General features: G+C 43.0%; 1 protein-coding gene across 2 annotated transcripts in view; it reads right to left on the reverse strand.

The window, feature by feature from the left end:
* Positions 1–423: 423 nt before the first annotated feature.
* The window catches only part of WTIP (WT1 interacting protein), an 81,754-nt gene continuing 59,017 nt past the window's right edge, over positions 424–23,160 (reverse strand). Inside the window, exons 4-8 of one of the 2 annotated variants that reach the window (XM_062007710.1) lie at positions 12,440–12,502; positions 9,999–10,129; positions 8,862–8,913; positions 6,974–7,042; positions 424–4,338 (exon numbers count right to left, since the gene is read on the reverse strand). In XM_062007710.1, coding sequence (XP_061863694.1) covers positions 4,186–4,338; positions 6,974–7,042; positions 8,862–8,913; positions 9,999–10,129; positions 12,440–12,502 — 468 coding nt within the window. In that variant the 3' untranslated portion in view covers positions 424–4,185. Of the gene's footprint in view, positions 4,339–6,973; positions 7,043–8,861; positions 8,914–9,998; positions 10,130–12,439; positions 12,503–23,160 lie in introns of those variants that run through there. The other variant, XR_009819746.1, reaches the window with a different exon arrangement.

Raw genomic sequence — 23,160 nt, forward strand, 5'->3', positions numbered from 1 at the left:
CCCCAAAGCGAGGTCTGAGTGCTTAAAGCTATGCAGGTTCATAGCCCAAGCAAGTACTTCTCTTCTGAAACACTCCACAAAATAACCTGAGTCTTGAAGTGTTCCTCAGTAGTGACTGTCCTACATGTGAACTGGCCAAACTGGTTAAAGCTTAATTAAAAATTGCCAGAGTGGCTAAATTATTTTCTAAGTGCAGCTGCAAAAGTTTAGCTGGGGGCATATTTTAGACCTTAATTAGTAACACTTGCACTGGAGGACCAAAATCTTTCATGAATGCAGCTGCAATCAATTAATATCAGTTAGGCATTTCTGTTGGCTCCTGAAGATGGCTTTCATGCCTACCTAGATTAAAACAAATAAAATACTTACATGCAACAGACTACAAAATCAGAGATAACTACAAAATGTCTTTATTGAAAAAAGCAGATTATAGCATCTAAGGTTAAATGAAACTTCTGACTTTAATATTAAATAACTTAGGATGATAGCAAGTAGCTGCTTCTTTAGATAAATAAATCTACATTTCCCAATTTTTTTCTTCAACAATCAAGGGAATCAAACACTGAAACACAAAAACCACAAGTAATTCTAAAGGCTAAACGACAGAAGCACATTGAAAGGTTTTACAAGGATATATATACAAAAATAGTTAAACTAATGTATATTTTCAGCATGTAAACTAGTTACATGATATACAAACTGGGAATTTATATATTTCCTACAAAATAAAAATCAACGTTGGTCCAAGTTCTTGGAAGAAAACTATATTCTTTTAAAGAAAATGAAAATATTTCTCAAATGAAAACTTAATTTAAGTCAAATTATATACTCTAGTTACGGCATTAGTTACAGGATGAATCACAAACTTTTAAACTTTTCTTGAAACACAAGAAAGCAGCTTTTGTCTCCTTTAGAGCTTTGGTTTACTTAACTACTCTGGAATTTCTGGTCTTAAAGAGCTCCTCTAACCATGTTTTCCTTTGGAAGCTCCACCTTACAAAATATATACACACGTGCATACAAGTGAAAGGAAAAGGAAAGAAACCCAAACAAACCCTCTTTGAAAGCTCAATTATCTGACTGCATGCTTTTGTTTTGTTTTCAAATTATTATTTTGGTCCTTTCTTTGGAATGTGTCCTCCAGTGCATCGCCTACAAACAGCTTTGTGCTGAAGGGACGTTATAAGGTTCCTTACCAAAATGGAAAGGTGCAGTCCTGATGCAACTGAGAACAAGCTGTTACAGTTTCTGCTTTATGTGAAAGTACAGTAAAGGCTTCAGAACATCATAAAATGAACTCTAGAAAGTTTACGTCTGTGTTGAACTGGTTTAACTCCTTAAGAAAAACAATTAAAAGAAGCTTTCTTATTTACATAATTCCCCAGCCAGGAGGTAAAATGCACAGAAACTGTCGCTAGTGCTAAAGAGTACAGCACATCAGTATTTTAGATTTGCTTTTATTTTTCTCTTTGATTGAAAAATAACTGGCAAATTTCAGTCAAGCTCCAGTTTTTATACTCAGTGGTGGAAAAGCAAAGCTGTGCTTTGTGATACAGTACTGGAATGCACCTGGCTATAGAAAACACTGGAACAACTGCTGCTTTCTGGTTTTAAATACATTGCTTCCTCTATAGTGAAATATTACCTTTCAATATTTTTACCGTGATGATACTCAACACGTTGGAACTGAGTAGAGCTACAAGAGACTGACAAATTACCTTGTGAAATGAAATTAAAATATTTTTATCTTCTACAGTATGATCATTTTCAGCAAAGAAGAAAAAGTCTGGTATGTACATGTCAGTGGGACTGTCCCTTGAAGAGTGTCTTGGAGTGGGAATTTGCAACTTGCCCCTGAAGGAGGCAATTTGCTAAGGAAGGTACTGGCAAAAGACAGGGCTGAAGGCCAGAGCAAGTCACTTCCATCTCTGGCCACTGGGATTTTGAAGGTTTTGCTTCTATACTGGAGAGCAAAGCATATTTCCCAGTACATCACAAGTACTGTTCTGGGATGTCTTGCTCAGAGGAGCAGACCCAAACCTTCTCTGTATGTTTTACGGATTTTTTTCTTAATTTGGGTTCCTTAATGTATATTGTAAAGACAAGTAAAATGCTTCAAGCTAAGTGTGATCCAAAGCAGCGTCCTTAAATAGAAAAAGTATTACATTGCAGCTGATGCTAAAACTTTATCCTGAAGCTCTGATGTCTTCCATGTTTGTAATAACCTTAAAGATTGATCTAGTCATCCACTCTGATTTAAGCCAAATTCTCCCTTTTCCAGCATTTGCTGTTTTGTGAGAGGCACAGGCGCTTCCCCGTCCTGCAGAGGCTGGGCTGCTGGCTGTGGACACACAGGTATGTTTGCAAATGCAGGGAAGCATTCAGTAGGACAGGTTAATCTAGGCCAATGAAAGTTTGGTGAAAGCTCAGGAAATATACCTTTTGTTCCTAAGACAAAAAACAGTAGCTCACAGGAATTTTTTCTGCCCCGCCTTTCCCCTTGAAGAAATTCCAGACTATCAAAAAGTTCTGTTAAGGGAGTTAATTATTCCACTTAGGAATTAGTGTTCATTGGATGCTCTTTGTACTTTTCAAGAGTACCACATATGGCTTTCAAAAAGTCAACAGAGCAGAAGAAACTGAACTGCAGTGGTGTTGCCAAAGTGAAGTCATTTCATCAGTCCGCGTGCTGAATTTAACATGGGCTCATTTCTGAGAGGGATTGGTCAGATTCTCAATGTGTTGAGAACGGGCATGGAAACGTCCCAACTTACACATGCAGAGAACCTGGTCTGGTATTTCCACTTCCTCTGGAGCAGAAGAATTTTATTTCATTGCAATTTTGGATACAGTTAAAGACAGCAATGATGGATTTATTTTAAAATATAAATTCAGGAAGACTGGCTCAATCCTCATGAGAACGCAAGGAATCTTTTTAACATACAGATGTGTGATTTGCATGTAAATCATCAACACAGGGTAGAAAACAAACCATAAAAAAGATTCATCTAACTTCCTATATGGAAGACATATATTTCCCCAGAGCTCTGAGGTTACTGTAAAAGCTTATGCAAAATATGGAAGTGTGTACATTCTCTGTACCTCTAATACTTGTCATAAAGTACCAACGTTTCAAGGGTCTGGCTCTGTAATTATGTTTTGCTTAACTGTACTTTGTTTTTCCAATGAAGATAATCACCATAATCAGTTCAAAAGTACATCTAGAAAAGAACACAAAGCTGAAAAGATAGTACAAAAAACACAGTCCCCCTTATTTTAATCATGTATCAACATACAACCATAAAGCAGTTGGTAACAAATGACGGCCTGTATAAAACAAGGAGCTATAAAGGCAAGTGTATCTTTGCACAGAAAGGGGCTGTGAACCCTACTAAACAAAAAACAGGTTTAAAAGACGAATTCTTTAGTAAGTGCCAAATCATCAAGTTGGTAGCAATGCATTTTGAAACCATGGCTACATTTGGATACAGCAAACACGTACAGAGGTCGGGAATTTCCTTCAATTGCCACGACCTTGCCTTCACCAACTTTTTGGATCCATTCCTCTGCAATGTGGTGTTTAGATGAGATGCTTGTCGTGTCTCTTTAACAAGCTCAATAGTCTTTGGATGATTGTGGAACCTTGCAGGATGGAAAGCTAGCCTGATGCTTCCTCACAGAATGCCACTCACTCCTGAACCCACGCTGCCCTTGTGAAAAACACTTGTTTGCTTCCTAGTCACTACTCCTGGAAGTCTAAGTCTTAAAAAAATGTGAGACTGTATTCTCTAAGACCAGAATTCAACAAAACTAGCTAAAATGCTAGCATTTATCTTATCATGCTTGCTGCCATATGATAAGGTGCTAACTTTTGGAAGTAATTCCACACTCCTTAAAGTGAGCAGGGAGTGCAGAACAGCCCTTTGTACCATTGTTTTTAGAAATGCTGCCACTTACAGTTTAGTGGTGAATTATTTGTTCAAGTAGATGATGTCTCAGTGAAAAATATCTAGATAAAAGAATGCATATGTACAAGATCAGAAAAGGACCCCTCACCTCTGATTTAAAAAATAAATAGCTGGTTTAGATGGTTATTACTGGAACCTCATTTTTCAAGGAACAGGAAAGTCATTTTTAGATTGCCGTCTTCTCTTTCAGACGGCTTATTGGCAATGGCAATGTCTTTCAGAGCTCTGTGACGTGCATTGGATAGCTTGGAGGTGGATGTGATGGCAGTTTAATATTAAGGCGCCTGATGTGACAGCCGTGACACAGCAAGTGGCCCTCCAGTGGGTAACAGCGATGGCCTTCCTCATCATTGAGCTGCAAGCCACAATCCTAGAGGAGACACATACATCCCAGATTAGTCAGCGATTCAGGTAGGTCATCTCATGACAATGTTGAACTGTGCTGTGTAACCCTGGGAGCAACTTCAAGAGTCTTTGGTAGGTGGACCCTGGCCATCTCACATTAAGCAAAATGACATCACTGAAATCAAACAAGGCAGCCTGTAGTAGTACTCAGCATTTTTTCCCCTACTGTTTCGCATTCTGGTCTCTTAATTCATCTAATAATGTTGATGTAAATCAGATAAAACCAGGCCAAGGGCTAACCCTGACACATACAGCCCAAAGAGGTTACGATAGAGAAGGACCTGATTCTGCAACAAGACAGTGAACAAGAAATGGGAGAGCATAAGTATGTAATGAGAGGAGGAGGAGGAGAGAAGTGTTTTACTCCTGAAGCAGGGCTACGCTTTCCCCAATCTGGAATTAGAGTCCATCTTTAGTGGAAATATGTTAGTACCTCTGGGCCCAGCACACAGCTACTGGGACAATGTGGGTAAAAAACAGTGGAGGAACAGAGGTAAAAAGAAAGACAACAACCAATGATCCTGGCTGCTGTTCTGTACACTGCAATAGAGATAATCCTGGTTTTCAGCTGTCATCATTATCATTTTGAGGACATTTGAAAGTCACAGCAGTTTTGTGCTTGGATTTGATGTTTCAAGTATGTTAAATACTTGAAAACTGTACCGTGACCAGTCCTGAGAAACCAGAGATTCTGAGTGTGTATCTGTACAAGGAAAAACCCATTGAACAAGTTGGGCATTAGGGTCAGTTTAGTATTGAAAACTGATGCAAAGTTTCAAATTGGAGAAAAAGTACTATTTTTCAGCATTCATAGATCAACTTAATATCCACAAATTCTATAATGCTGAAATAAGAATGAAAAATGAAAGTAAGCTTTAAAACTGGAGTGTTAAGTTTAGGGACGCGTTAATCAAAGGTTCTGCCACAGTCGTTTCCTGTGTGTTACTATAACTTCAGGGTCCCTTATTCAATTCCTCACTAGAATGTAACAATTTCAGACAGCCAAGAGATGTGCCAAGTGTTCATACCTTTTTTCCTGTCCAAAATTGCATTCCCTTTCTGCAATGAGAAAGCCTCTTCCCAGTGGATTTCAGTTTCAGAATGGGGATCTGATCTACTGCTCTGTAAACCAGCTTCAACTTCTCAGCAGAAACACAAGAAAGAGATGGATGTAGAAAAGCATCAAAGGTCCCAAACTGACAACTGCGTGTGGCCACCAGGTGATGAGGACATCAACAGCCTTTCAGAAATGGCTGGGTCAGTTGTCACAGCCTTTGCAGAAGTTGCTGTGTGAATACCTCCCCATCGGGGCACTGACTTTCCCAGGGGTACTGGGAGACAGCAATGCCCCGGTGTGGTGTGTACAGCTTGAGAGACCATTAGCAGTAACCTACTCCCATTAACACATGGCCAGCCCCCAGGCTATGTACAGAAATGCACTCTGCCACTCTGGGCAGATGTGGCTGCAGCTTGATTTGCCTCAAACTGGAAAGAGAATGGGGAAATGAATAATGAAACAGAACTGAAAATAAACCCCCATTGGGATATTCTAATATCAAGTCAATAGCCTGAGAGAGAAGGGGAGGGAGCTGTCATCTTAGGTGAAGCCTGCACAAAGCAATAGATGGGGGAAAGAGGAGGAGGGAAGTACAGCTCTCCAAAATGCTGCCATTTCATGTGCCATTTTCTCTTTAAAAATTAATAAAAAATGATAGAATATCAGGTGTCTCTGGAAGGAAACAGTAGGGTGGATGGGGTCTTCCTTACATTTTAGGTTCATATACATTTCAAGATGCTCTGAATTTTGTTTCCCCTCAATTTGAAGTCTCTTTTAAAAATATGTTCTGTGCACTTTTGCACAAAAAATAGCACCAGAGACTAAAGAAAATGCAGCAGTACTAAATTAGGTAGCACAGTCAGGATTTGTGTGGATATTCACATGTTATATCACAGTGCTGAACCTACAGCAAAAAAAAAGTTTTGGGTTGATCCCAAATTGAAGAGTTTGTTTCCCTCCTCACAGTCCTGGATGCAGAGCTAGGGCTGAACTCCACTCTCTTCTCTGAAGCAAGAGCACAACTTGATCTGCCCTAATACACATTGAAATGTTCTGTACAAAAGGAAATTATTCCCCAAAAGGTGAAAGTCGGTGGTATCCATGTGTCTCTTCTAGTAAAGGATTCATTCAGCATGGAAAGAACACAGAGCCCCTGGAATACCCTTTCAAGTGGAGGAATGAGAGGCCTTCCCTGCACAGGCAGTGTGAGAGCCACACAAGCTGGATAAAGAGATCAGGGAAAAAGAGGGAGAGAACAAAGAATAGGTGCCAGTTCTATCTGGAAATATTGAGAAAACTCAACTGCTTCTGAAGTTAAAATACTGGGGAAACAAAATAAACCAATGTGGTACTGGATATGGCAGCACCCCATGCAGCCCAGGTTGCACTGCCTGCATTCCCTCCCCTCTAGGGGCTGTGAGACATTGCCCAAGCTGCCCTGGCATGCCAGAGCCAGCCAGGCTGTAGGGCACTCCCCACTCCCCACCTCCCCCGAGGCTGCTGGCTGAGCTGTGCCAGCCAAGCTGTGGCACATGGGGCCTACCTCGCAGTGATAGCACTCCACGTGGTAGTCTTTGTCCATGGACACCACCCGAATCGTCTCCTCAGAGCCCTGTGGGGAAGCAGGGAGAAGATAACAGTGGGCTTATGAACAGTCTTTTCTCAATTTTCTCTCAGTGCCCAACCTCTCACTTTGGAGAGCTGTTTTCCCGAGTGTTCCCCTCCCTCTGTGCCCACTGAGGGCCTTGTCCCCTGCTGCACACCACTGCACTGCACAGCAGTAGGGGTGTCTGACATCTCTAAGCTGGGGAGGTCTTTGGGAAATGTAGACAAAACGTCATCCTCAAGGGACAAATCAGACTTGAAATGAAATAATTTTCCAAGGACATTCAGGATCTAAACGAATTACCAGCCAAAAACTGCGACCTACTGCTCGGGTAACTCTTCCCTGTACACATCCTGGACTGAGTTTTACAGGACTTGTATTCCCCTCAAGCCATCTGCTGCACAGCTATTTTGCACATGTCACTGTCACTGTATGTACCCCCTCAGGATTTACATACCAGTCGGGCAGGTAACTGTGTGCACAGGCCACAGCCTCAGCAGAGGGTGGATGCAGCGGAGTTGTGTAATTGCTGGCTGAGCCCCAGGCCCTGCACAGCAGCCCATACCCTCCTTATAACCTCTCAGACTCTGTCCATGCTCTAATCTGAAGCCTCTGAAGTCAGAGCTCACTCAGTTTGTTGCCTTTCACTGTTTCCAGTTCCAGGTGTGGTTAGAGTGTCAGGTATGACGTAGACTATGAGAGAAGCTGCGTGCAAGTTAGTACCTGCACTGCTAGACTTGAACTAACCTAAGAAACCTCCATGGGAAAGAATGTGGAGTCTCTGCTGCTTCCCATCAGATGAGTCAGCAGCAGGAATGCTTTTTCTTTTCTTTTTTTAAAAACAAAAGTAACTTTGTAAGACACAAATCCAGTGAAATTACACAGAGGTTTTGTCTTCATAACCCAACCAGGACAAGCAGCTCTAGCTCAGCCTTCATAAGGTTTTTAATTATGTGAGCCTTGGCCATTTAACAGAAATAATAGTGACAAATGAGAGTAAGGTGCAGCATGACAGGCGTGAGCAGGCCAAGAGCCTCTAGCCCAGGGCTCTCCTGGGGCACGGCACCTTCCAGCATGCAAGTTCTGTCTCTAAATGGGACAAGAGGAAAAGGAGAGAGGTACTGAGGCCTTTGCCTCCACGTGAGCTGGGCAGTGACCTCAGCAATGGGAAGCAAATGGGCTCAGCACCCACCAGAGCATGAGGGAGCAGCACTGTAAGCAGGCAGAAGAACTTAATGCCAAAGTCTTACTGTGCTCACTACGTTGTCAGGGTAGGCTGAGGTTGCAAGCAGGTCATCCACCTGGCTTTCCTTTTAGCCAACTTTTCTGCTGCCTTTTCCACCCCTTTAAGCACTTTCATTACATTGCCACCCCAGGACAACAGACTGCGGGGCCTTTTGACAGGGTCAGGGTAATCCTCGCATGTCTTTTCAAGTTTGGGCATCTTAACAGAGCTACATCAGAAGTGCAAACGTAGCAGACAAGGAAAATTGCTACTTGAGCTAATGGGAGATTCTAAAAATAAACAGGGCTTTACTTGGGTTGTTCTTGGAGCCCCAGTCATGGCTTTCAATTAAATGAGATTTCTAATAGCATAATTAAGACCTGGAAAGCAACCTAAAGATACAAAGTACTATGCTGCATAAGTAGTGTGACTATTACAACCTCTGGGAATATCTGGGAGTGACACTACTGCTGAACTCAATTTAGTATCTGACATGATGTAGATTCTGGAAGAGGAAGGAAAAGCATCTAATGTGCTTTCAGAAACTGTTCATAGGCCAACAGCTGCTGTCTTTAAGAGTCAGTTCATGTTAACATGTACCTGTGCTGGTAGGATCGGCTGGTTACAGGAAGCGCATTTTGGTGCAAAAACCCTAGGGTGCAAGAAGAAAGTGTTCATATCACATTTAAAGCTTCTTCAAAAAGTAGAACTAAGAGAGTTATTCTAACCATGCCTTGATTTTAGCAAAATGTGGATCCACAGGAGTTGAAACACCTCTAAATGTTCGATGACATTCAGGGAAAAGAAGATTCGGAAGACGTAACACCCCCCTCCCCCAGCTTTAGTGCTTAGTATCTTCCTGACCTCTAGGCACAGCGAATCCAGCCCACATCTGCCCTTTCTCTTACTTTACCCATAAAGCCGTTAAAGATTCTCCCAGAGACTCATTGCCTTGACTGCAAAGCAGCTCCTGATGAGGGGACTATGAGGAGGACATAACCATGCTAAATATGTGAGAGGCTGATTGTGGCTAGGATCTACTTAAACCAAATACATCAACTGCTCTTATGATCTACAGCTGCAATTCATGACAACCACTGGGCCAACATTCACTCTATCCTTGTAACATCATCACCTTAGGATCCATAGGGCTGAGCCAATGGTTCAGAGTGATTTGCTCTTACTGCATAAGCTGAGTTATTGGTTTGCTGCAGCAAAAAGCATTTGTTTTGCCTTTGCATGGGGGGCAAAAAAGAGTTCAAAAGCAGTCATTCAAACCACAAAACTTTTTGTCAGGCGATGCTAAAATGATTCTAATACTAGCTGCAAATTATAGGTCTACTCTCAAGTCTAGGTTAACCTAACTTACACGTGCCAGTGTCATCCACTACCACAACCTCAACTCACAACCAGCCAGCAGCACCTACCATCACTTGCAGAATTACTCTGACCTGAGTAGTACTGAAAGTTCTGAAGTAAAGAAACAGCCACCAGAAGTACATCCTCTGACCCAACCTGACTTCCAGCCTTGCCTGGCTACCGAATGCCACACTGGACCCATGAAGGGACTTTGAATATAACTTTAGAATACTTTACAAATGAAACATGGCAGAGCAGCACCTGAGGGACACCTGAGCAAACAGGAATGACCCTTTCTATCTACCACAAGGCTTTTAGCCATACCAAAAATGTTCCTACTGTGATTTTTCCAAGCAGGCAGTGAGTTTCTGTACTTACGTGTGGTAGTCTTTGACACAGTAAATATTGTTCTCCACATCTACAGTGAAGGGGACTCCATCCAAACACTCGTTACACACCACGCAACGGAAGCAGCCAGGATGGTATGACTTCCCAAGGGCCTGTAAGATCTTAAGAGGCAAACAGTGAAATAAGTGGATGCATGAATACATGAAATTTCCCTGCAACCATATACTGCTGTGTCTGATTCTCAAAGACAGTGAGAAAAGCTCTTCAGAATGGAATTACCACTCTGTAGATCTGTCAGCAAGAGGTCTTTTAAAACAATCAGTTTGCTTATTTCAGTGGGGTTCAGCAGGCTCCAAACAAAGAGAAAGAACTGTGAAAATGAGGCTGATGTCCATCAGTTTTGGCTCTGCAGGGCCCATCCCACCAACAGGAATTAAAAATGGCTTCAGAGACCACTTCTTGGAAAAGCTGTTACAGCCAAATACAAATTACTGGGATAGAGAGAAGTTAATTCACAAATGTAACAGGCTGTGACAGACAGAATCCAAACCAGTCATAACTCAAAATGTTAACAAAACAATAAAATAAATAGGTAGTCCTCTAATCAGTAAAGATCCTAATGCCCCACAGTTACTGACTGGCTATCACTCAGTCATAGAGGCCCATCGATCTCTGTTAAAATTCCACCTGTATCCATGTGTTCTGCCCAGGCTCTTCCCATGCTGATCCTGCCTACTGCATTTTAAAGGTTTCAAGGAAAGGCCCAATGAAGGCTCAGCTCCCCTCTCTCCCCCAGGAGAGAGCAGCAGGACACCAAGGAGGATGCACCACGCCTGTTAGCAAGCCTCTGGGAACAGTGAGACGTGTCATCATCTTCAGGCACCTCTCAACAGGTTATAGCACTAATTGCCTATGTTTTGGGTATAAGAAATACCTTTGCAAGGTAATTTCAAAAACTATGTGTTAACAGCGGTGCTCAGCTTGGAGCTGGCTAATAAGCTGCAGATGAAAAACCTCCACAGTCCAAGCTCTCATGGCCCTGAACGTGATTCTATGAATAAAAGATCAAATCAACAGAAAATATGAAGTGGCACATAGGAAAACCACACAAAGTCATTCAATTTACCTTCCTCAACCCCCACCCCAAAAGCCCTACAGCTCTGCACTCAGGGAGCAGCATCGGAGTCTGTGGGGTTTGCATACCTGTTCCTCGCCAGAAGCAACTGCTCTATGTGTGGGTTACTGCCTGGGCATCTCTGTGCGAGGCATTGGGCTGGTGGGGCCAGGCAGCCCCCGCACCCACACATCCCCAACCCCACTGTGCTCTCAGCTGTGCCTAGGCCTGGAGGCACCAAGCTGTGCTGGCACCTTCGGGATCTGTGCTCCCAGGAAGGTACCCGAGAACTCAGCCCCACAGGACTCCTGGAGCTCCAGGAGCTGCCTGCTTTTGTCAGAGCACGCTTGCTGACAGGACAAAGGCAGCCAAGCACCTGCCAAGCTTCCAGCTACTGAGCTCCACCAGCAAGTATTATGGATTCTTGCCTGGGATTCTGCAACTAAGGGCCAGCTCAAAGCATGCAAGTCAGGATACCCCTCCCCCTCCCAGCATGACACAACTCTAGAATTTGCTCTTGGGCTAAAACGAACAATATCCTTGTCCAACCAGTGGTGCCAGGATATGAGCCAGAATCCTCATTAGCGAAGTCTCCCTTCCAGCTCCTACTGAACCTCTGTGTTGGCAATGCAATAGTGACTTCTGTTAGGCATGCTGAGCTTCACATACATTTTAAAGCCAGAAGAAAATAGATATACTACAAGATCTGCACCTCTTCAATGTGCAAGCCACTGGATTTTGTCTGAGAATTTCTGCTTAGCAAGAATAGACTCAATTCTTCCTACTTTCACCCACTGAAACAATGCCAGCAGTATCTGCCCTAACCCATAGCCCATTGATTCTTTTAATTATAAAACTTGCTGACACTATTCTCTCCCTACAAATGCCAGTGGTAATAACACATCTTAGCTGACGTCCAGCAAGTGGCAAAAGGTAAATAAAACATCACAGAGTGAGCAACACACCTCAGGACTATTGATAATGTCCCTCTTGTTTCTAGCCCATATCCTATTCACTTAACAGGGCTCGTGATGCAGAGCACAGCCTGTTTTCCTTTACCAAGCTGTGCTGTATGTTCCCATTTTAGGATTAAAAATCCTTTTATTTTTTAAAAAATTACTGTGTGGCAGAACAACAGCCTCCCATGACCTCAGACAGAAAAGAAGCTCAACTTACTCTGTTTAACAGTAACAGAGCATGAAGGTATTTATTCATTCTCTCAGTTTCAAAAATTACCCTGACAGCAGTGAAGACACAAGGACAGTCTGACTGGGGAAAAAGGACAGTCTCTCCCAGTGCATTACCCAAAGCATGTGAACAGCAAGCTACCCTGCAGTCAGGAATTTAGGTGTCTTACCATTTCCATTATGAGGTGTCCACAAACAAAGCACTTGTCCGCCGTTTGCTGAAAACCTGAATACTGTTCAAATGACAGAAAAGAAAGGATTATTAGTAGCCACTCCTCTGGCTGCAGTAATACCTTTTAAGTGAATGCTGTGCTATTTTCCAGCCTGTGCTATATATGATAGCACACTATACAACAGGTTTGGGAGACAATGGCTCAGAAGCCTTTGCTCTGCTCTCACAGCATGCTCAGATAGCACCTTGGCCTTCTGATGCACTGCAAGATTCCCTCCCACTGAGATTTCCAATGTAAGAATATTGTTTTGAGTTTGATTTTTACTTTTGAAGCCTGTTTGGCGAGTTTGCATTTGATATGCTGGAATTAGCTTGAATTCACTTTTTGGGTTGTTGTTGCTGAGGCAGTAAATAACACAGGACTTACCTCCCAACTCCTGCTCAAACTAGAGACCAGATGCTTACTGACCTCCGATTTTGGACCTACATTTCACACAGTGCTACATACAGGCTAGAAAAACGAAGACGAGACCATGGAGGATATAGCTGCCTTGTGGATACCAAGATTTTAATCCAGGGAAGAAGATAAAAGTTCAGTTGTAGGAGGCTGTGTTCCCTGCACCAGGTGGGCAGCAGTAAGGTACCTCAGGAGGGTGACATGAGGCCCGATGGCCGGCCCTGCGCCAGCCCACAGCGCGAGGGAAGGCCGGGCAGGCCTCACAGAGCCCGCATGTTGGTGCCGACAGCACAGCAGCATGAGATACTTGGCCCACTTGGGACCAAAGCTCTGTGTTCCCTGCCTGAGTGGTTCTGCCCTTAACTTTGTACTTGTATCCCGAAAGCAGGTCCTGTTCCAGATGCCAGTCTGTCTTTAGCCCTATGTTTAGAAGTATACAGAAGATAACAAGGCTATCAGGCCAGACCTACCACACCACTACCCTACAGGCAACAGGCATTTGCCTGAAGAACTCCAGCTATGTAATTTTGAAACTCCTATTTGCTGTGGCTGAACCTTACCCTCACCCACTGCAGCCCCATACAAGCAAAGTGCTGCATGTGCACTCTTTCCTGATAGAGGGAAGGGGTGCCCAGTTATTATTTGTGTGGTATTGCACAGTGATGCTCATTTCAGCAATTAAAGTTGTAGCAAAGTTTACCTGAGAAGTACTTCAGTTGCACAAGATAAAAAACAGGGAATGGGAGGATGAATGTAAATCGACTTGTCTCACAGAGCACAGGTTAATTGGCTCAGACATCAGATGCATCCTCAGAGCCTCAACTCAACAGAGCCTGCAGCTTGCTTCACTCCCCCCTTGATTTAGTGGGGATTAACTGTCCCCTCACTTCAAAAGCCAGTGGTTCCCAGACTAGAGCAGCCATATGTTTTTCTTTTTATTAGTATGAGGGGATTACATGTTATTTCAGATCAACAGGTTGGAGACAAAATTATTGTTGCTATGCAACAAAGTGATTATGAAGGAAAAAGTCTTGCAGACAATCTGGCAGACCCAGAATGTCAGTAGCTGATGATATGGTGACTGACACAGCTCCAAATTTACTCCACACTAAGAAACACAGCTCGTGCAATCTTAAGAAACTTTGAAACCTCATCAAGAGAGACTAGAGTGCTGAAGAACCAATACAGGCAGGCAGCCCTAGCTGCCTATTTGTGCAACATAAGGGTTTGGGTTGTTTTTTTCTCTTTTCCTCCTTACTGATGCACAAAAAAGGCCCCGCTGCTTGGGGATGCTTCTTGGCTGCCCTGTATCCGAGTAACCATCTGGCCAACTATTTCCTAAGGTTGTGAACTCCAGGGTTACTGGAAACAGGTGGGTAGGTCCTAGTGGCGCAGACAGCAGAGGATTAACAATAGTACAAACCCAGCTAATTCTAAAATCCTGCCGGAATGAATTTACTAGTACCATCTGGCTGTCATTTGATAAGGAATGCAAAGGAGCATTTACTCAGCTATTGATTAAGAGGGAACATTATTTCCCAGGAACAGAATGCATAGTGGTCAGATTAATGGCATTTATTGCTAACTAGGTTGTCATAAATTACAGTGTTTGTCAGAAAGAAAGGTTTTGCTGACACAAAATCACTCTTTATATGACTAACCCTATTAAATTAAAACCATGATTTGTTTTTAACAAGAGAATTGTTATTTGTCAAACACATCCAGCACTGGATTACCCAATTAAGAAGACTTTGCAAAATGGCAGTAAGTCTAACAACAGTGGTAAATATTTCACGGGCTTGGGAAGCTGTCCTTTAAACACAACATTTTTTTTTCTGTTCACAGCATCAGTTCCAGAGAACTTGGAGACCTGATTTAGTGAGATCAAAGTTTTGGATTCAGCTCGGTTTGCACTTTAAATCTACTTGGACTGCAAAAGAGTAACACAGCCTCGAATACCAGCAGCACTGTTTTCTGCATGATGGTAGTACTGTGGACACTGCTGTTTAAAGGTAAACAAGAAACAACTCTCTCTACATTTTTGTAGCTCACCTGTCAGCTTCTGCTGAGTGTTTGTTCTTAACATGGAGAGCTGAAACAGGGCTATTGTGCTAAGTTTTCAATTATAGAAGCAGAGCCTATAAATGAAGTCTTAAAATGCAAATGAAAATTGGCAACCTCTGTCTTTGAAGCACTTGATTACTAACCTTCACAACTCTGTGTGCAACAAGAAGTTGTGACTTGCTCCAGACAAGGCTGAATGGCCTCTTTATTATCTCAGCACACCCATAAGCCCAGATGGTGGGTTCCCAGCATGAGTGGGTGGAAGCAGCACTGGTCTCCCAGAGCTCGTGAACTAGATAACTGCAAGAGAAGAGCAGGTTATGCTCTACAGACTTGTAACTTCTTTTATTAATGACACCGCTGGAGGAGAAAAAGGAGCTTTTGCACACACCAGCCCTCCCTTATAATCTGTAGACATGAAGAACAGATGGAGGTGCAACAGTGAGGTCCTACATGTGGCAAGGTACCCTCTGCTGAGGTGAAGCCCAGTTGCAGCTCTGCCTCCAGCACACAGTGTTTTACGCACACAATTTCATCTGGGCTGCGTGCAGTACTGGGCTCCAATCTAGCCTCACTCTAGAAAGGTTTCATGTGCACCAGTTTGGGAATTTTTAAAACAATAATTTTGTTGGCAGACCAGTAAGATGGTGTGAATATAGACCAAACTCAAACTAGACAAAAATAGTCAGAAGTCTACAGACAGTGTGTACCTAAGACAAATAAGAAGCGTATTTTCCCTAATATTCATGATAGATGCTCATTAAGCACATATAAAAACATTGAAAGATGTTGTTATAAAAGAACTGCTCTGAAATTCAAAGCTGAAAAATAAGTGTAACCCTTTACTCTCCCTTCTGTGACTTAGAAATAAGATGCTAGTTACCACGAGGCAAAGAAAACAAGTGCATGTTGAAGACCTGGTATATTATTTTTCCCAATTTCTTAGTTTGGTCCCAGCTGTCTTCTCCCATATTTACCTTGTCCTTGACTTCTCTCCCAGGATAATAAAACTTCATTTTTATATGCATGAATCAAGACTCTGTAATCAAGCTCCCCAATGACACTTGTATAAAATAAGACTCTGGGAAACTAAGAAAAAGCTTGAGAAATATGTTAATTATGTTAGAATAGAAGAGTAAAAATAAAGTAGACGACTTGGCTTGCTTAACTTTTCTTTTGTTTGCTGTCCACCGTACTTTGGTTATCAAATGGGAAAAAATAATCTCTAATGATTCTGTCCCAACAGTCATTGTTTCAATCTAAGAGGAAAACAAGTCCTCTTCTGTCCTGAATATTTAGGCCTGTTAGTGTCCTCCTGTGATAATCTTGGGGTTTATAACTCTTCTGTCTAATGTGCAATATATCCAAAAGAAATTAATAATGAATTTTGAGCATATAATGAACAATTATGCATGGAGGATAATCCCACCAAGTACTATGAAAAACAATTTATCCTGTCTGTCCTCAATCCTGTGAACAATCTTGGTTGTCTACCCCGGGTCTTTTAAAGTTTGATGTTCTCATCATGACTTTTAAAAGCAAAAAACATTCAGAAAATAGCATGCCTGAAAAAGGCTTCAGGACCCAAAGTTCCTACCTTAGGCAATGTCAGATCTTTGAAAAGACATGTCGCTGCTTCTCCTTCGCATGCCTAACCGTGCCCAAGGAGAGGCCGATGCACTTCCCTGCTGTTATGCACTCAACAAAACAAAACCTTCCTCCTGGAAACAGACCCTGGAATCTCATTCAGGCCCATTTTCTTCTTTGATGAGGATGTTCAAAACCTGCTAAAGGTTTGGGCAAGCAGATCGAGTGGGTTACATTTCAGTAGGTGTGGCAGTTGCTGCCCTGGCAATGGTATGAAGCTGTTAAAACTACAATTCACTGTTACAGCACCGCGGAGTCACCGAATGGCACTGCTCAGCCTGGACTTGAGATTCCTACTCTTTCATGCTTTCAGGGCTTTTGAGAGGGATGATCAGGAGGTTTTGCCAAAGTGCTTCAGGCATTTAATTCTGAAAACTTATTTCTGAATTGGGTGCCATGCTAATAATGTATTCCAACCCCAGGCTGCCTGTAATCCCTCACAGACTCTCTTCTCCTTGGTTTCCCATTAGCAGAGCATCTGTCTTCTCGCTGCTTTATTGTTTGCTCTCTGCATGGGACCCTTAGTACATGGGACACAACAATGCAAGAAATTCATGGGATCACGTAAAGCGAGGGAGAGAATATCAAATTTGGTTTCATGCAGATGGAGGTTTGTTGTTGTTTTCTTACACACATATTTAAATACACTGATTAAACTGAACTGAACAAAACGAGACTTTCTCAGGCTCAAAGTTACAGGAACTTCATGGCAGGTGGCAGAGATTAAACTAAAGAAAAATAGTCCAGAACTTTACTCTTCATCTCATTGAAACCTCTTCATAGATCCCATTGCTTCACCCTGTCTTGCTGCAAGTGAGGAAACACTACTGCAGCAGCTTATCTTCCTGCTTCTGTGTTCCCACTTTGCTATGTTTGAAGGACATGGGTAGGGCAAAGAGGGACTTCATGTTCTGCACAGAGGTAACAGATGGTCTGGCCATGCACAAAACTTGGCCAAAACTCAGGAATTCAGCTGGTAGCTAACTGCCTTAGCAGTCGGGCATTTTATAGCCTCTGAGAAGGGAACAGCCATTTACTTCCTCAAGAGCCTACAGAGACCCACCTGTGAGCACCCATCGCGGCTACTTTGTCCAATTAATTAAGAGCCAGTACCTAGTTTTGGCTTAAACAAACTCCTGTGGAAGCTTTGCACTGACAATGATCACGACAAAGCCTGAAGTAGAACTTTAACTCCCCATCACATCATACAGGCCAAAATCTATTAACTTGACTCTCACTGTAGAGCATTTCACATTGCCCAGCGCTAAACTCTTGCTCTGTGTTATTTTTTGCCAGTGCTACTATCTATTATAAGCAAAACTGTCTACTTTAGAACATATATTCCTGGGGAAAAAAAAAAAACCAACCCTGGATGTTATTCAAAACAGTTGCTGAAAGATCTCAATTCAAAACATAACAGCAACTAATAACAGCATTTACTACAGAAACACACCACTTGCTCACATGGGTTTTTTTTCTAACTCTCCCATAGAAAAAAAAATAATGCTGTCTGCTTACAAGTGTTTTGGCAGAAGTTACACATAATTAGAAAGAGTTCTAGCTCTTTTAAGTGTGCTTTAGTTATTGCAATTTACTTTTCAACGTAATATTTTAAAAAATGGTATATTCTGACTTCTTGGATCACCACCTCAAGAGGAAATCGGGGAGTGACTATCTTGGCATGAAATCAACTGGACTTTGTAACACGCTGTTTAAAACATTCCACTAGCAAATATAAAGTATGATAGCTGCAAAAACTAGTCCACACTGACACATCTCAGAAAAAAACCCATCTTTGTCTTTCCTTGTCTGCTTTGTGATTCCCGTGACCCACCTGACAATCCGTAATTCAGGAAATGCTGAGCATCCTTTTAGTGAACACAGGCCTTACACATCATCATCTGTGTTAATCTACATCATCACCTGGATCTAGATACTGTCTGTGTATTGCTCTTTTATGAACTTGAGAGGTTTCTCTGGACTCTGGTTGGTCCCCCTATTTCAAAACCCTGATTTTCTTCAATGGCCCTGCAGTTTGCCATGCCATGCCACACAGTGTTTGCAGCAGTCACCCTTGGCTTCTAAGCCTTAGTGCCAACACTTTCATTTGGACCCCAGCCTTAAAAAATTTGTCCTCTGGGATTAATTCCTGGGAGAAAATCCAGACCCCCTCGCCCTGAAGCCAATGGGACTTCTGCCACCAGCTTCAATGAATTTGTAACTTCTGGATACAGCTCTGCAGTACTTGCTGCAATGACAGGCGAGCCCAGACTGACAGCTCTACACACTCTTCGTGCTGATTCACATTCACGTCTGCAGCACAAAGGACAATCAATATCTGACCATTCCTAAATATTTTGAAATTTGAATTTTAAATCCATCTGTAGGTTTGATGCAACACTTCCATTCAGAATACCCCAATTAATCCTCATCACTGTAAAATTTCTTTATAGAATAAAACCAGCACCACAGGCATTCTGCAAACTTAGTTAAAAACTAAGGAAGGAAAGTAGTCCATTTTTTTTTTGGCAGGGAGGGTCTGGACCAAAACCCACACAAATAACAACAATTTCACTCCCTCCTGCACCGGTTACAGTAACATGCTATAATCCGTTTGCCTTTGTTCTCTATGACAGTATTTGGGGGCACAGCAATGCTCAGCATTCATGATACCTCCAGAGCCTCAAAACACCTCCTGTCCCAACCCTGAGCCACTGACGCTTTGAAAACACTCACAGATTTCCTTACACTTCTGTACATCAGATATATGGCAGCAGAACTCTTTCCAAGCTTTGATTCCATCATTCTGTTAAACATGTCAATGGACACCCACGTCGGTCTGTTCTCTGACTGGAATATGTGTTTTAGTAGCAAGACTCCTAAATACAACATCCTCAGAGTTATCTAGTGGTCTGTGATTCCCATTAGACGTGAGATGGACACAAGCTGCAACTTTAATCATTTACCTTTTCAACTTTTTTTCTGAGAGAGTCTTGCTTAGCAGCAACGAACTCTAACGCACTAGTCCCAGTGCTCACCTCCCATGGGACAGCTCCAATACTCGTTGAGATGGAAAATCAAACCTCTGACTCCAGCTGACACCAGTGTCCATTACGCTAAATAAAAACTACTTTCCGAGGGCCCCAGCCAGTGGGTCAGGCCATTTCCCACACTGGGGGAAAACAGGCTTGGAAAACAGCATGGGCACAAACTGAGAAGAATAGCCTCGTTAGTATTAACATTTACATTGCAGCCATGCCCAGCGGCCCAAATTGGGACAAGGGTCTTCTTATGTTTGGTACTACAGGAGACAGGCTCATGAATTGCCTCTCTGCTAGTCCTCTGTTGATCCCTTTTCCCCATGAAAGGCTGATCATTTCCATTCACCATCTCTCTACCAGTCTTGCACACCTGATCCTTTTGCATTTTTAAAATCACTGCAAGTTTTACAGTTGTGGCCCTACGTGTTCTCTGTAGGCAGCTCCTGTGTTGCATCGGCCAGCCGCAGAGCAAAGGGCCTACAGCCGTAGCAAGAAGTGTCTCGAGCGTATGACAATGGGCTGTTTACTTACTATGGCTGCTGGTGGAGGGAAGAAGGATCAGAAACCCTAGCAGACCAGATGGAGAGAAGCAAGGCTTGAGAGGCAGGCTGCAGGGTTGCAAGACACAATTCTGCTGGGGCGGTGGGCTGCCTGCTCTCCTGCTACTGCCTCTCCCTGGCAGCAGAGGAAGAGGCCAGCACAGGGAGCTGCAGAGGCACCAGCATGAACCCATCAGAGGGGCCTGACCACCCTTTGGGCTGCCTCAGGCAGAAAGGGGACACCCAAAGAGCTCTTGGAGGCTTGCCATGCACCAAGGCTCAATCCATGGTTGGCATGTGCAAAATGAAGCTTTTAAAGCCTTTCTCTTTGAGGATTTACAGGCAAAGTTGACAGACCTTCCTCCAGTCTTACTTAAATGGATGAACAGCTTTAGATTAAACTTTCAACAACAAATGACAGCAAATTTTGCCAGAGGCAAAAACCTGGCGTGAGGACGCTCAGCCTAAATGATTAAATTTGGCAAAGTTATAAGCCAGTGAAAGAGATAATCTTAAAAGGGAAAGTTTTGGATGACCTTAATGTTATGCACAGCAGCGTGTGGAGCTGTAATAGGTTATTTCCAGAGCATCTGAGTGTCTTCCAGTAGTGCATTAAGCAATGTAACTAACATCTGTCACAAGGTTCATTTTCCCTCTCATCTCCTCCCTGGAGGGAAATTCTCTCATTTCTTAACCTCTGCTGGACCCCCACTCAATAATGTTCATTACCTCAAGAGAAAAGGGAAAAGCCTATCAAAAAGAAAGGAAAAAATATAGAAAGAAAAAAAGGAGATAATACATCTAAGACTCAGGCTGATTCAGTGACATTTTAAGTCTTTTTTGCCAAGAAAAACAGTAATTTCTTTCAAATTTCTTTACATGATATTTAAGCATTGAAAAGGAAAGGCAAAAATGTTGAGCTATTTTTCCTTCACCCATGGTTATGCAGCAATTTATCAACAAAATGGAACAAGAACATCTGACTGGGATTATTTATTACACAGCAAGGCATTTATTTTTTTTGTTCACTTCACCAGGAACAGTGTCCCTGTTATGGCTAGTTAGCCATCTGTGTCCTAAGAGCTTTCAGGGAAGGATTAAACTGTCATTTGTTTTATTCCTTTTCATGAAATAACTATCCTAACAGGGCTGAGACAAGACTTGGATATTGCTGGACTTGCTACCTTAAGGTGGCATGAGAAAGAGTAACTGGTTCTAGCCTAGAGCTAAAGAAAAGCAGTGAAAAGTTTGGGGGGGCTGAGTTTTCTTTTTTTACCCCTTACACTCAATAACATGCAATCTCGCTACTCAAGGGCTCCTACTGGAAACAGCAGAGCTGAGGCAACCTCTGCGCCCTGCTTAGTCAGAAGTGGAATTAGCTGGGGATCTTTAAATATGGCTTGGGTTTAAGCACTGAGAGAATCCACAGCTTATCAGGGCTGGAAGCAGGAGGCTGACAGAAACAAAACAAGAAGAGGTATGCCATGTCCTCCACGTTCAGCGGCCCTCGTGCAAGGAGCAGCGTGGCATGTGGCATTCCTTTCCCATCTGTCACTGCCCAAGTGGATATAAAAGCTTCTAGCACTTCTTCTCTGGAAAAAAAACGAGCAAAAGAAGCCACCTGATTCAGAGGAAGATAATCTGTGCCCTCAGTAAGATCAAATATGTGAGAAAACTATTTGCTAGAAGAATGTCCCTTGCGGCTATTGCCAGAGGCCTGACAGGTGTATCTGTGCTTTGGATGGCTTTATGGCTGTGCAGTGGAAATTGCTCATCTTGAACGATAACATCTACATTTCTCCAACACCTTTCGTTCAGAAATCAGAAGCACTTTTGAAAGAAAGAGCAATATTTAAATGTTTGATGCTAGCAGCTCCTCCTGTCACATTTTTAGGGACCAGTTTTTTTGAAACAACTTGGTAGCCAGAGCCCCTTGGCACTTGCTATGCTCTAAGTGAAAAATGAGCTCTCTTAAAATATGCCACTCACACAGCATTTCACTGCTTGGGGCAACTGCCTCTGGGCTGGAGGAGACACCGTGGGGCAGCTGACACCAGAGCTGAGCCTCAAGAGGGACAGTTCAGCCATGGAGGGTGAGCCTGTTCATACAGCAGATGCCAAACATTTGTAAGGATTACATAATGGCTTTTGCCAAGGTCTTGGCTTCAAGGACCAGAAATAATATGGTGGTGAATTCTGTTCATCACCTTTGATAGAAAGAGCTGATCTGTCTTGAGTGAGTGGAAGTTAAAAAATCAGGTGTCACATAAGAGCCATCGACTACAGCCCTGAAGAGTGACACAGAAAACAGTAACACTGTGGGAGAATTAAAGTACTGGCATCTAGAAGGCAATCTTGAAACATTTCAAACTGTTCCAATAAGAAAAAAACCACAAATAATATCCATTCTTCCCTAAAATTTCCTACATTCACAGCAAGAATCAGTTCAGCTTTTCTGTCCACCATTGTCCATGTGCTACTCATTTTAGTCCCAGTGTCCCTCCTGGCTCCAGGACACTCGCAGTGATGCCAGGGGTGACACGGAACAAGCACCTGCAGCAAACTAATGGGATACACACAGGCACCAGTGGTGGCGAACAGAGCTCTGCAAGAATCCTACAGCCATCAGCTCTGCCCCATCCTGCTGTAGAGGGTGGGAAGAGGCTGGGCTCTCCTCCAGATAGCAGGGAGGCTTCAGCCCACCACCTCGCCTCCTCCCCATCTGCATGGCAGCTGCTTCCCATCAGCATGCCCCTCACTGGGAGGGCAAAGCAAGGACACCTTCAGACAACTGCTGCTTTGGCAGGACCACGAGCAATGAAACACCGACTCATCACATTTGTCCCTGGAAATACATGGGAAGACCAACCTACTGTTGAAGTCTAGTGACATACAGGCCCCTCCAGTTCAGTTGTGACTACAGGGATTTCACCAGTGACCCCAGTGTGACAGTACAGCACTTCCTGCCCAA

The sequence above is a fragment of the Colius striatus genome, chromosome 14, assembly GCF_028858725.1.
Source record: "Colius striatus isolate bColStr4 chromosome 14, bColStr4.1.hap1, whole genome shotgun sequence".
Classification (NCBI taxonomy): Eukaryota; Metazoa; Chordata; class Aves; order Coliiformes; family Coliidae; genus Colius; species Colius striatus.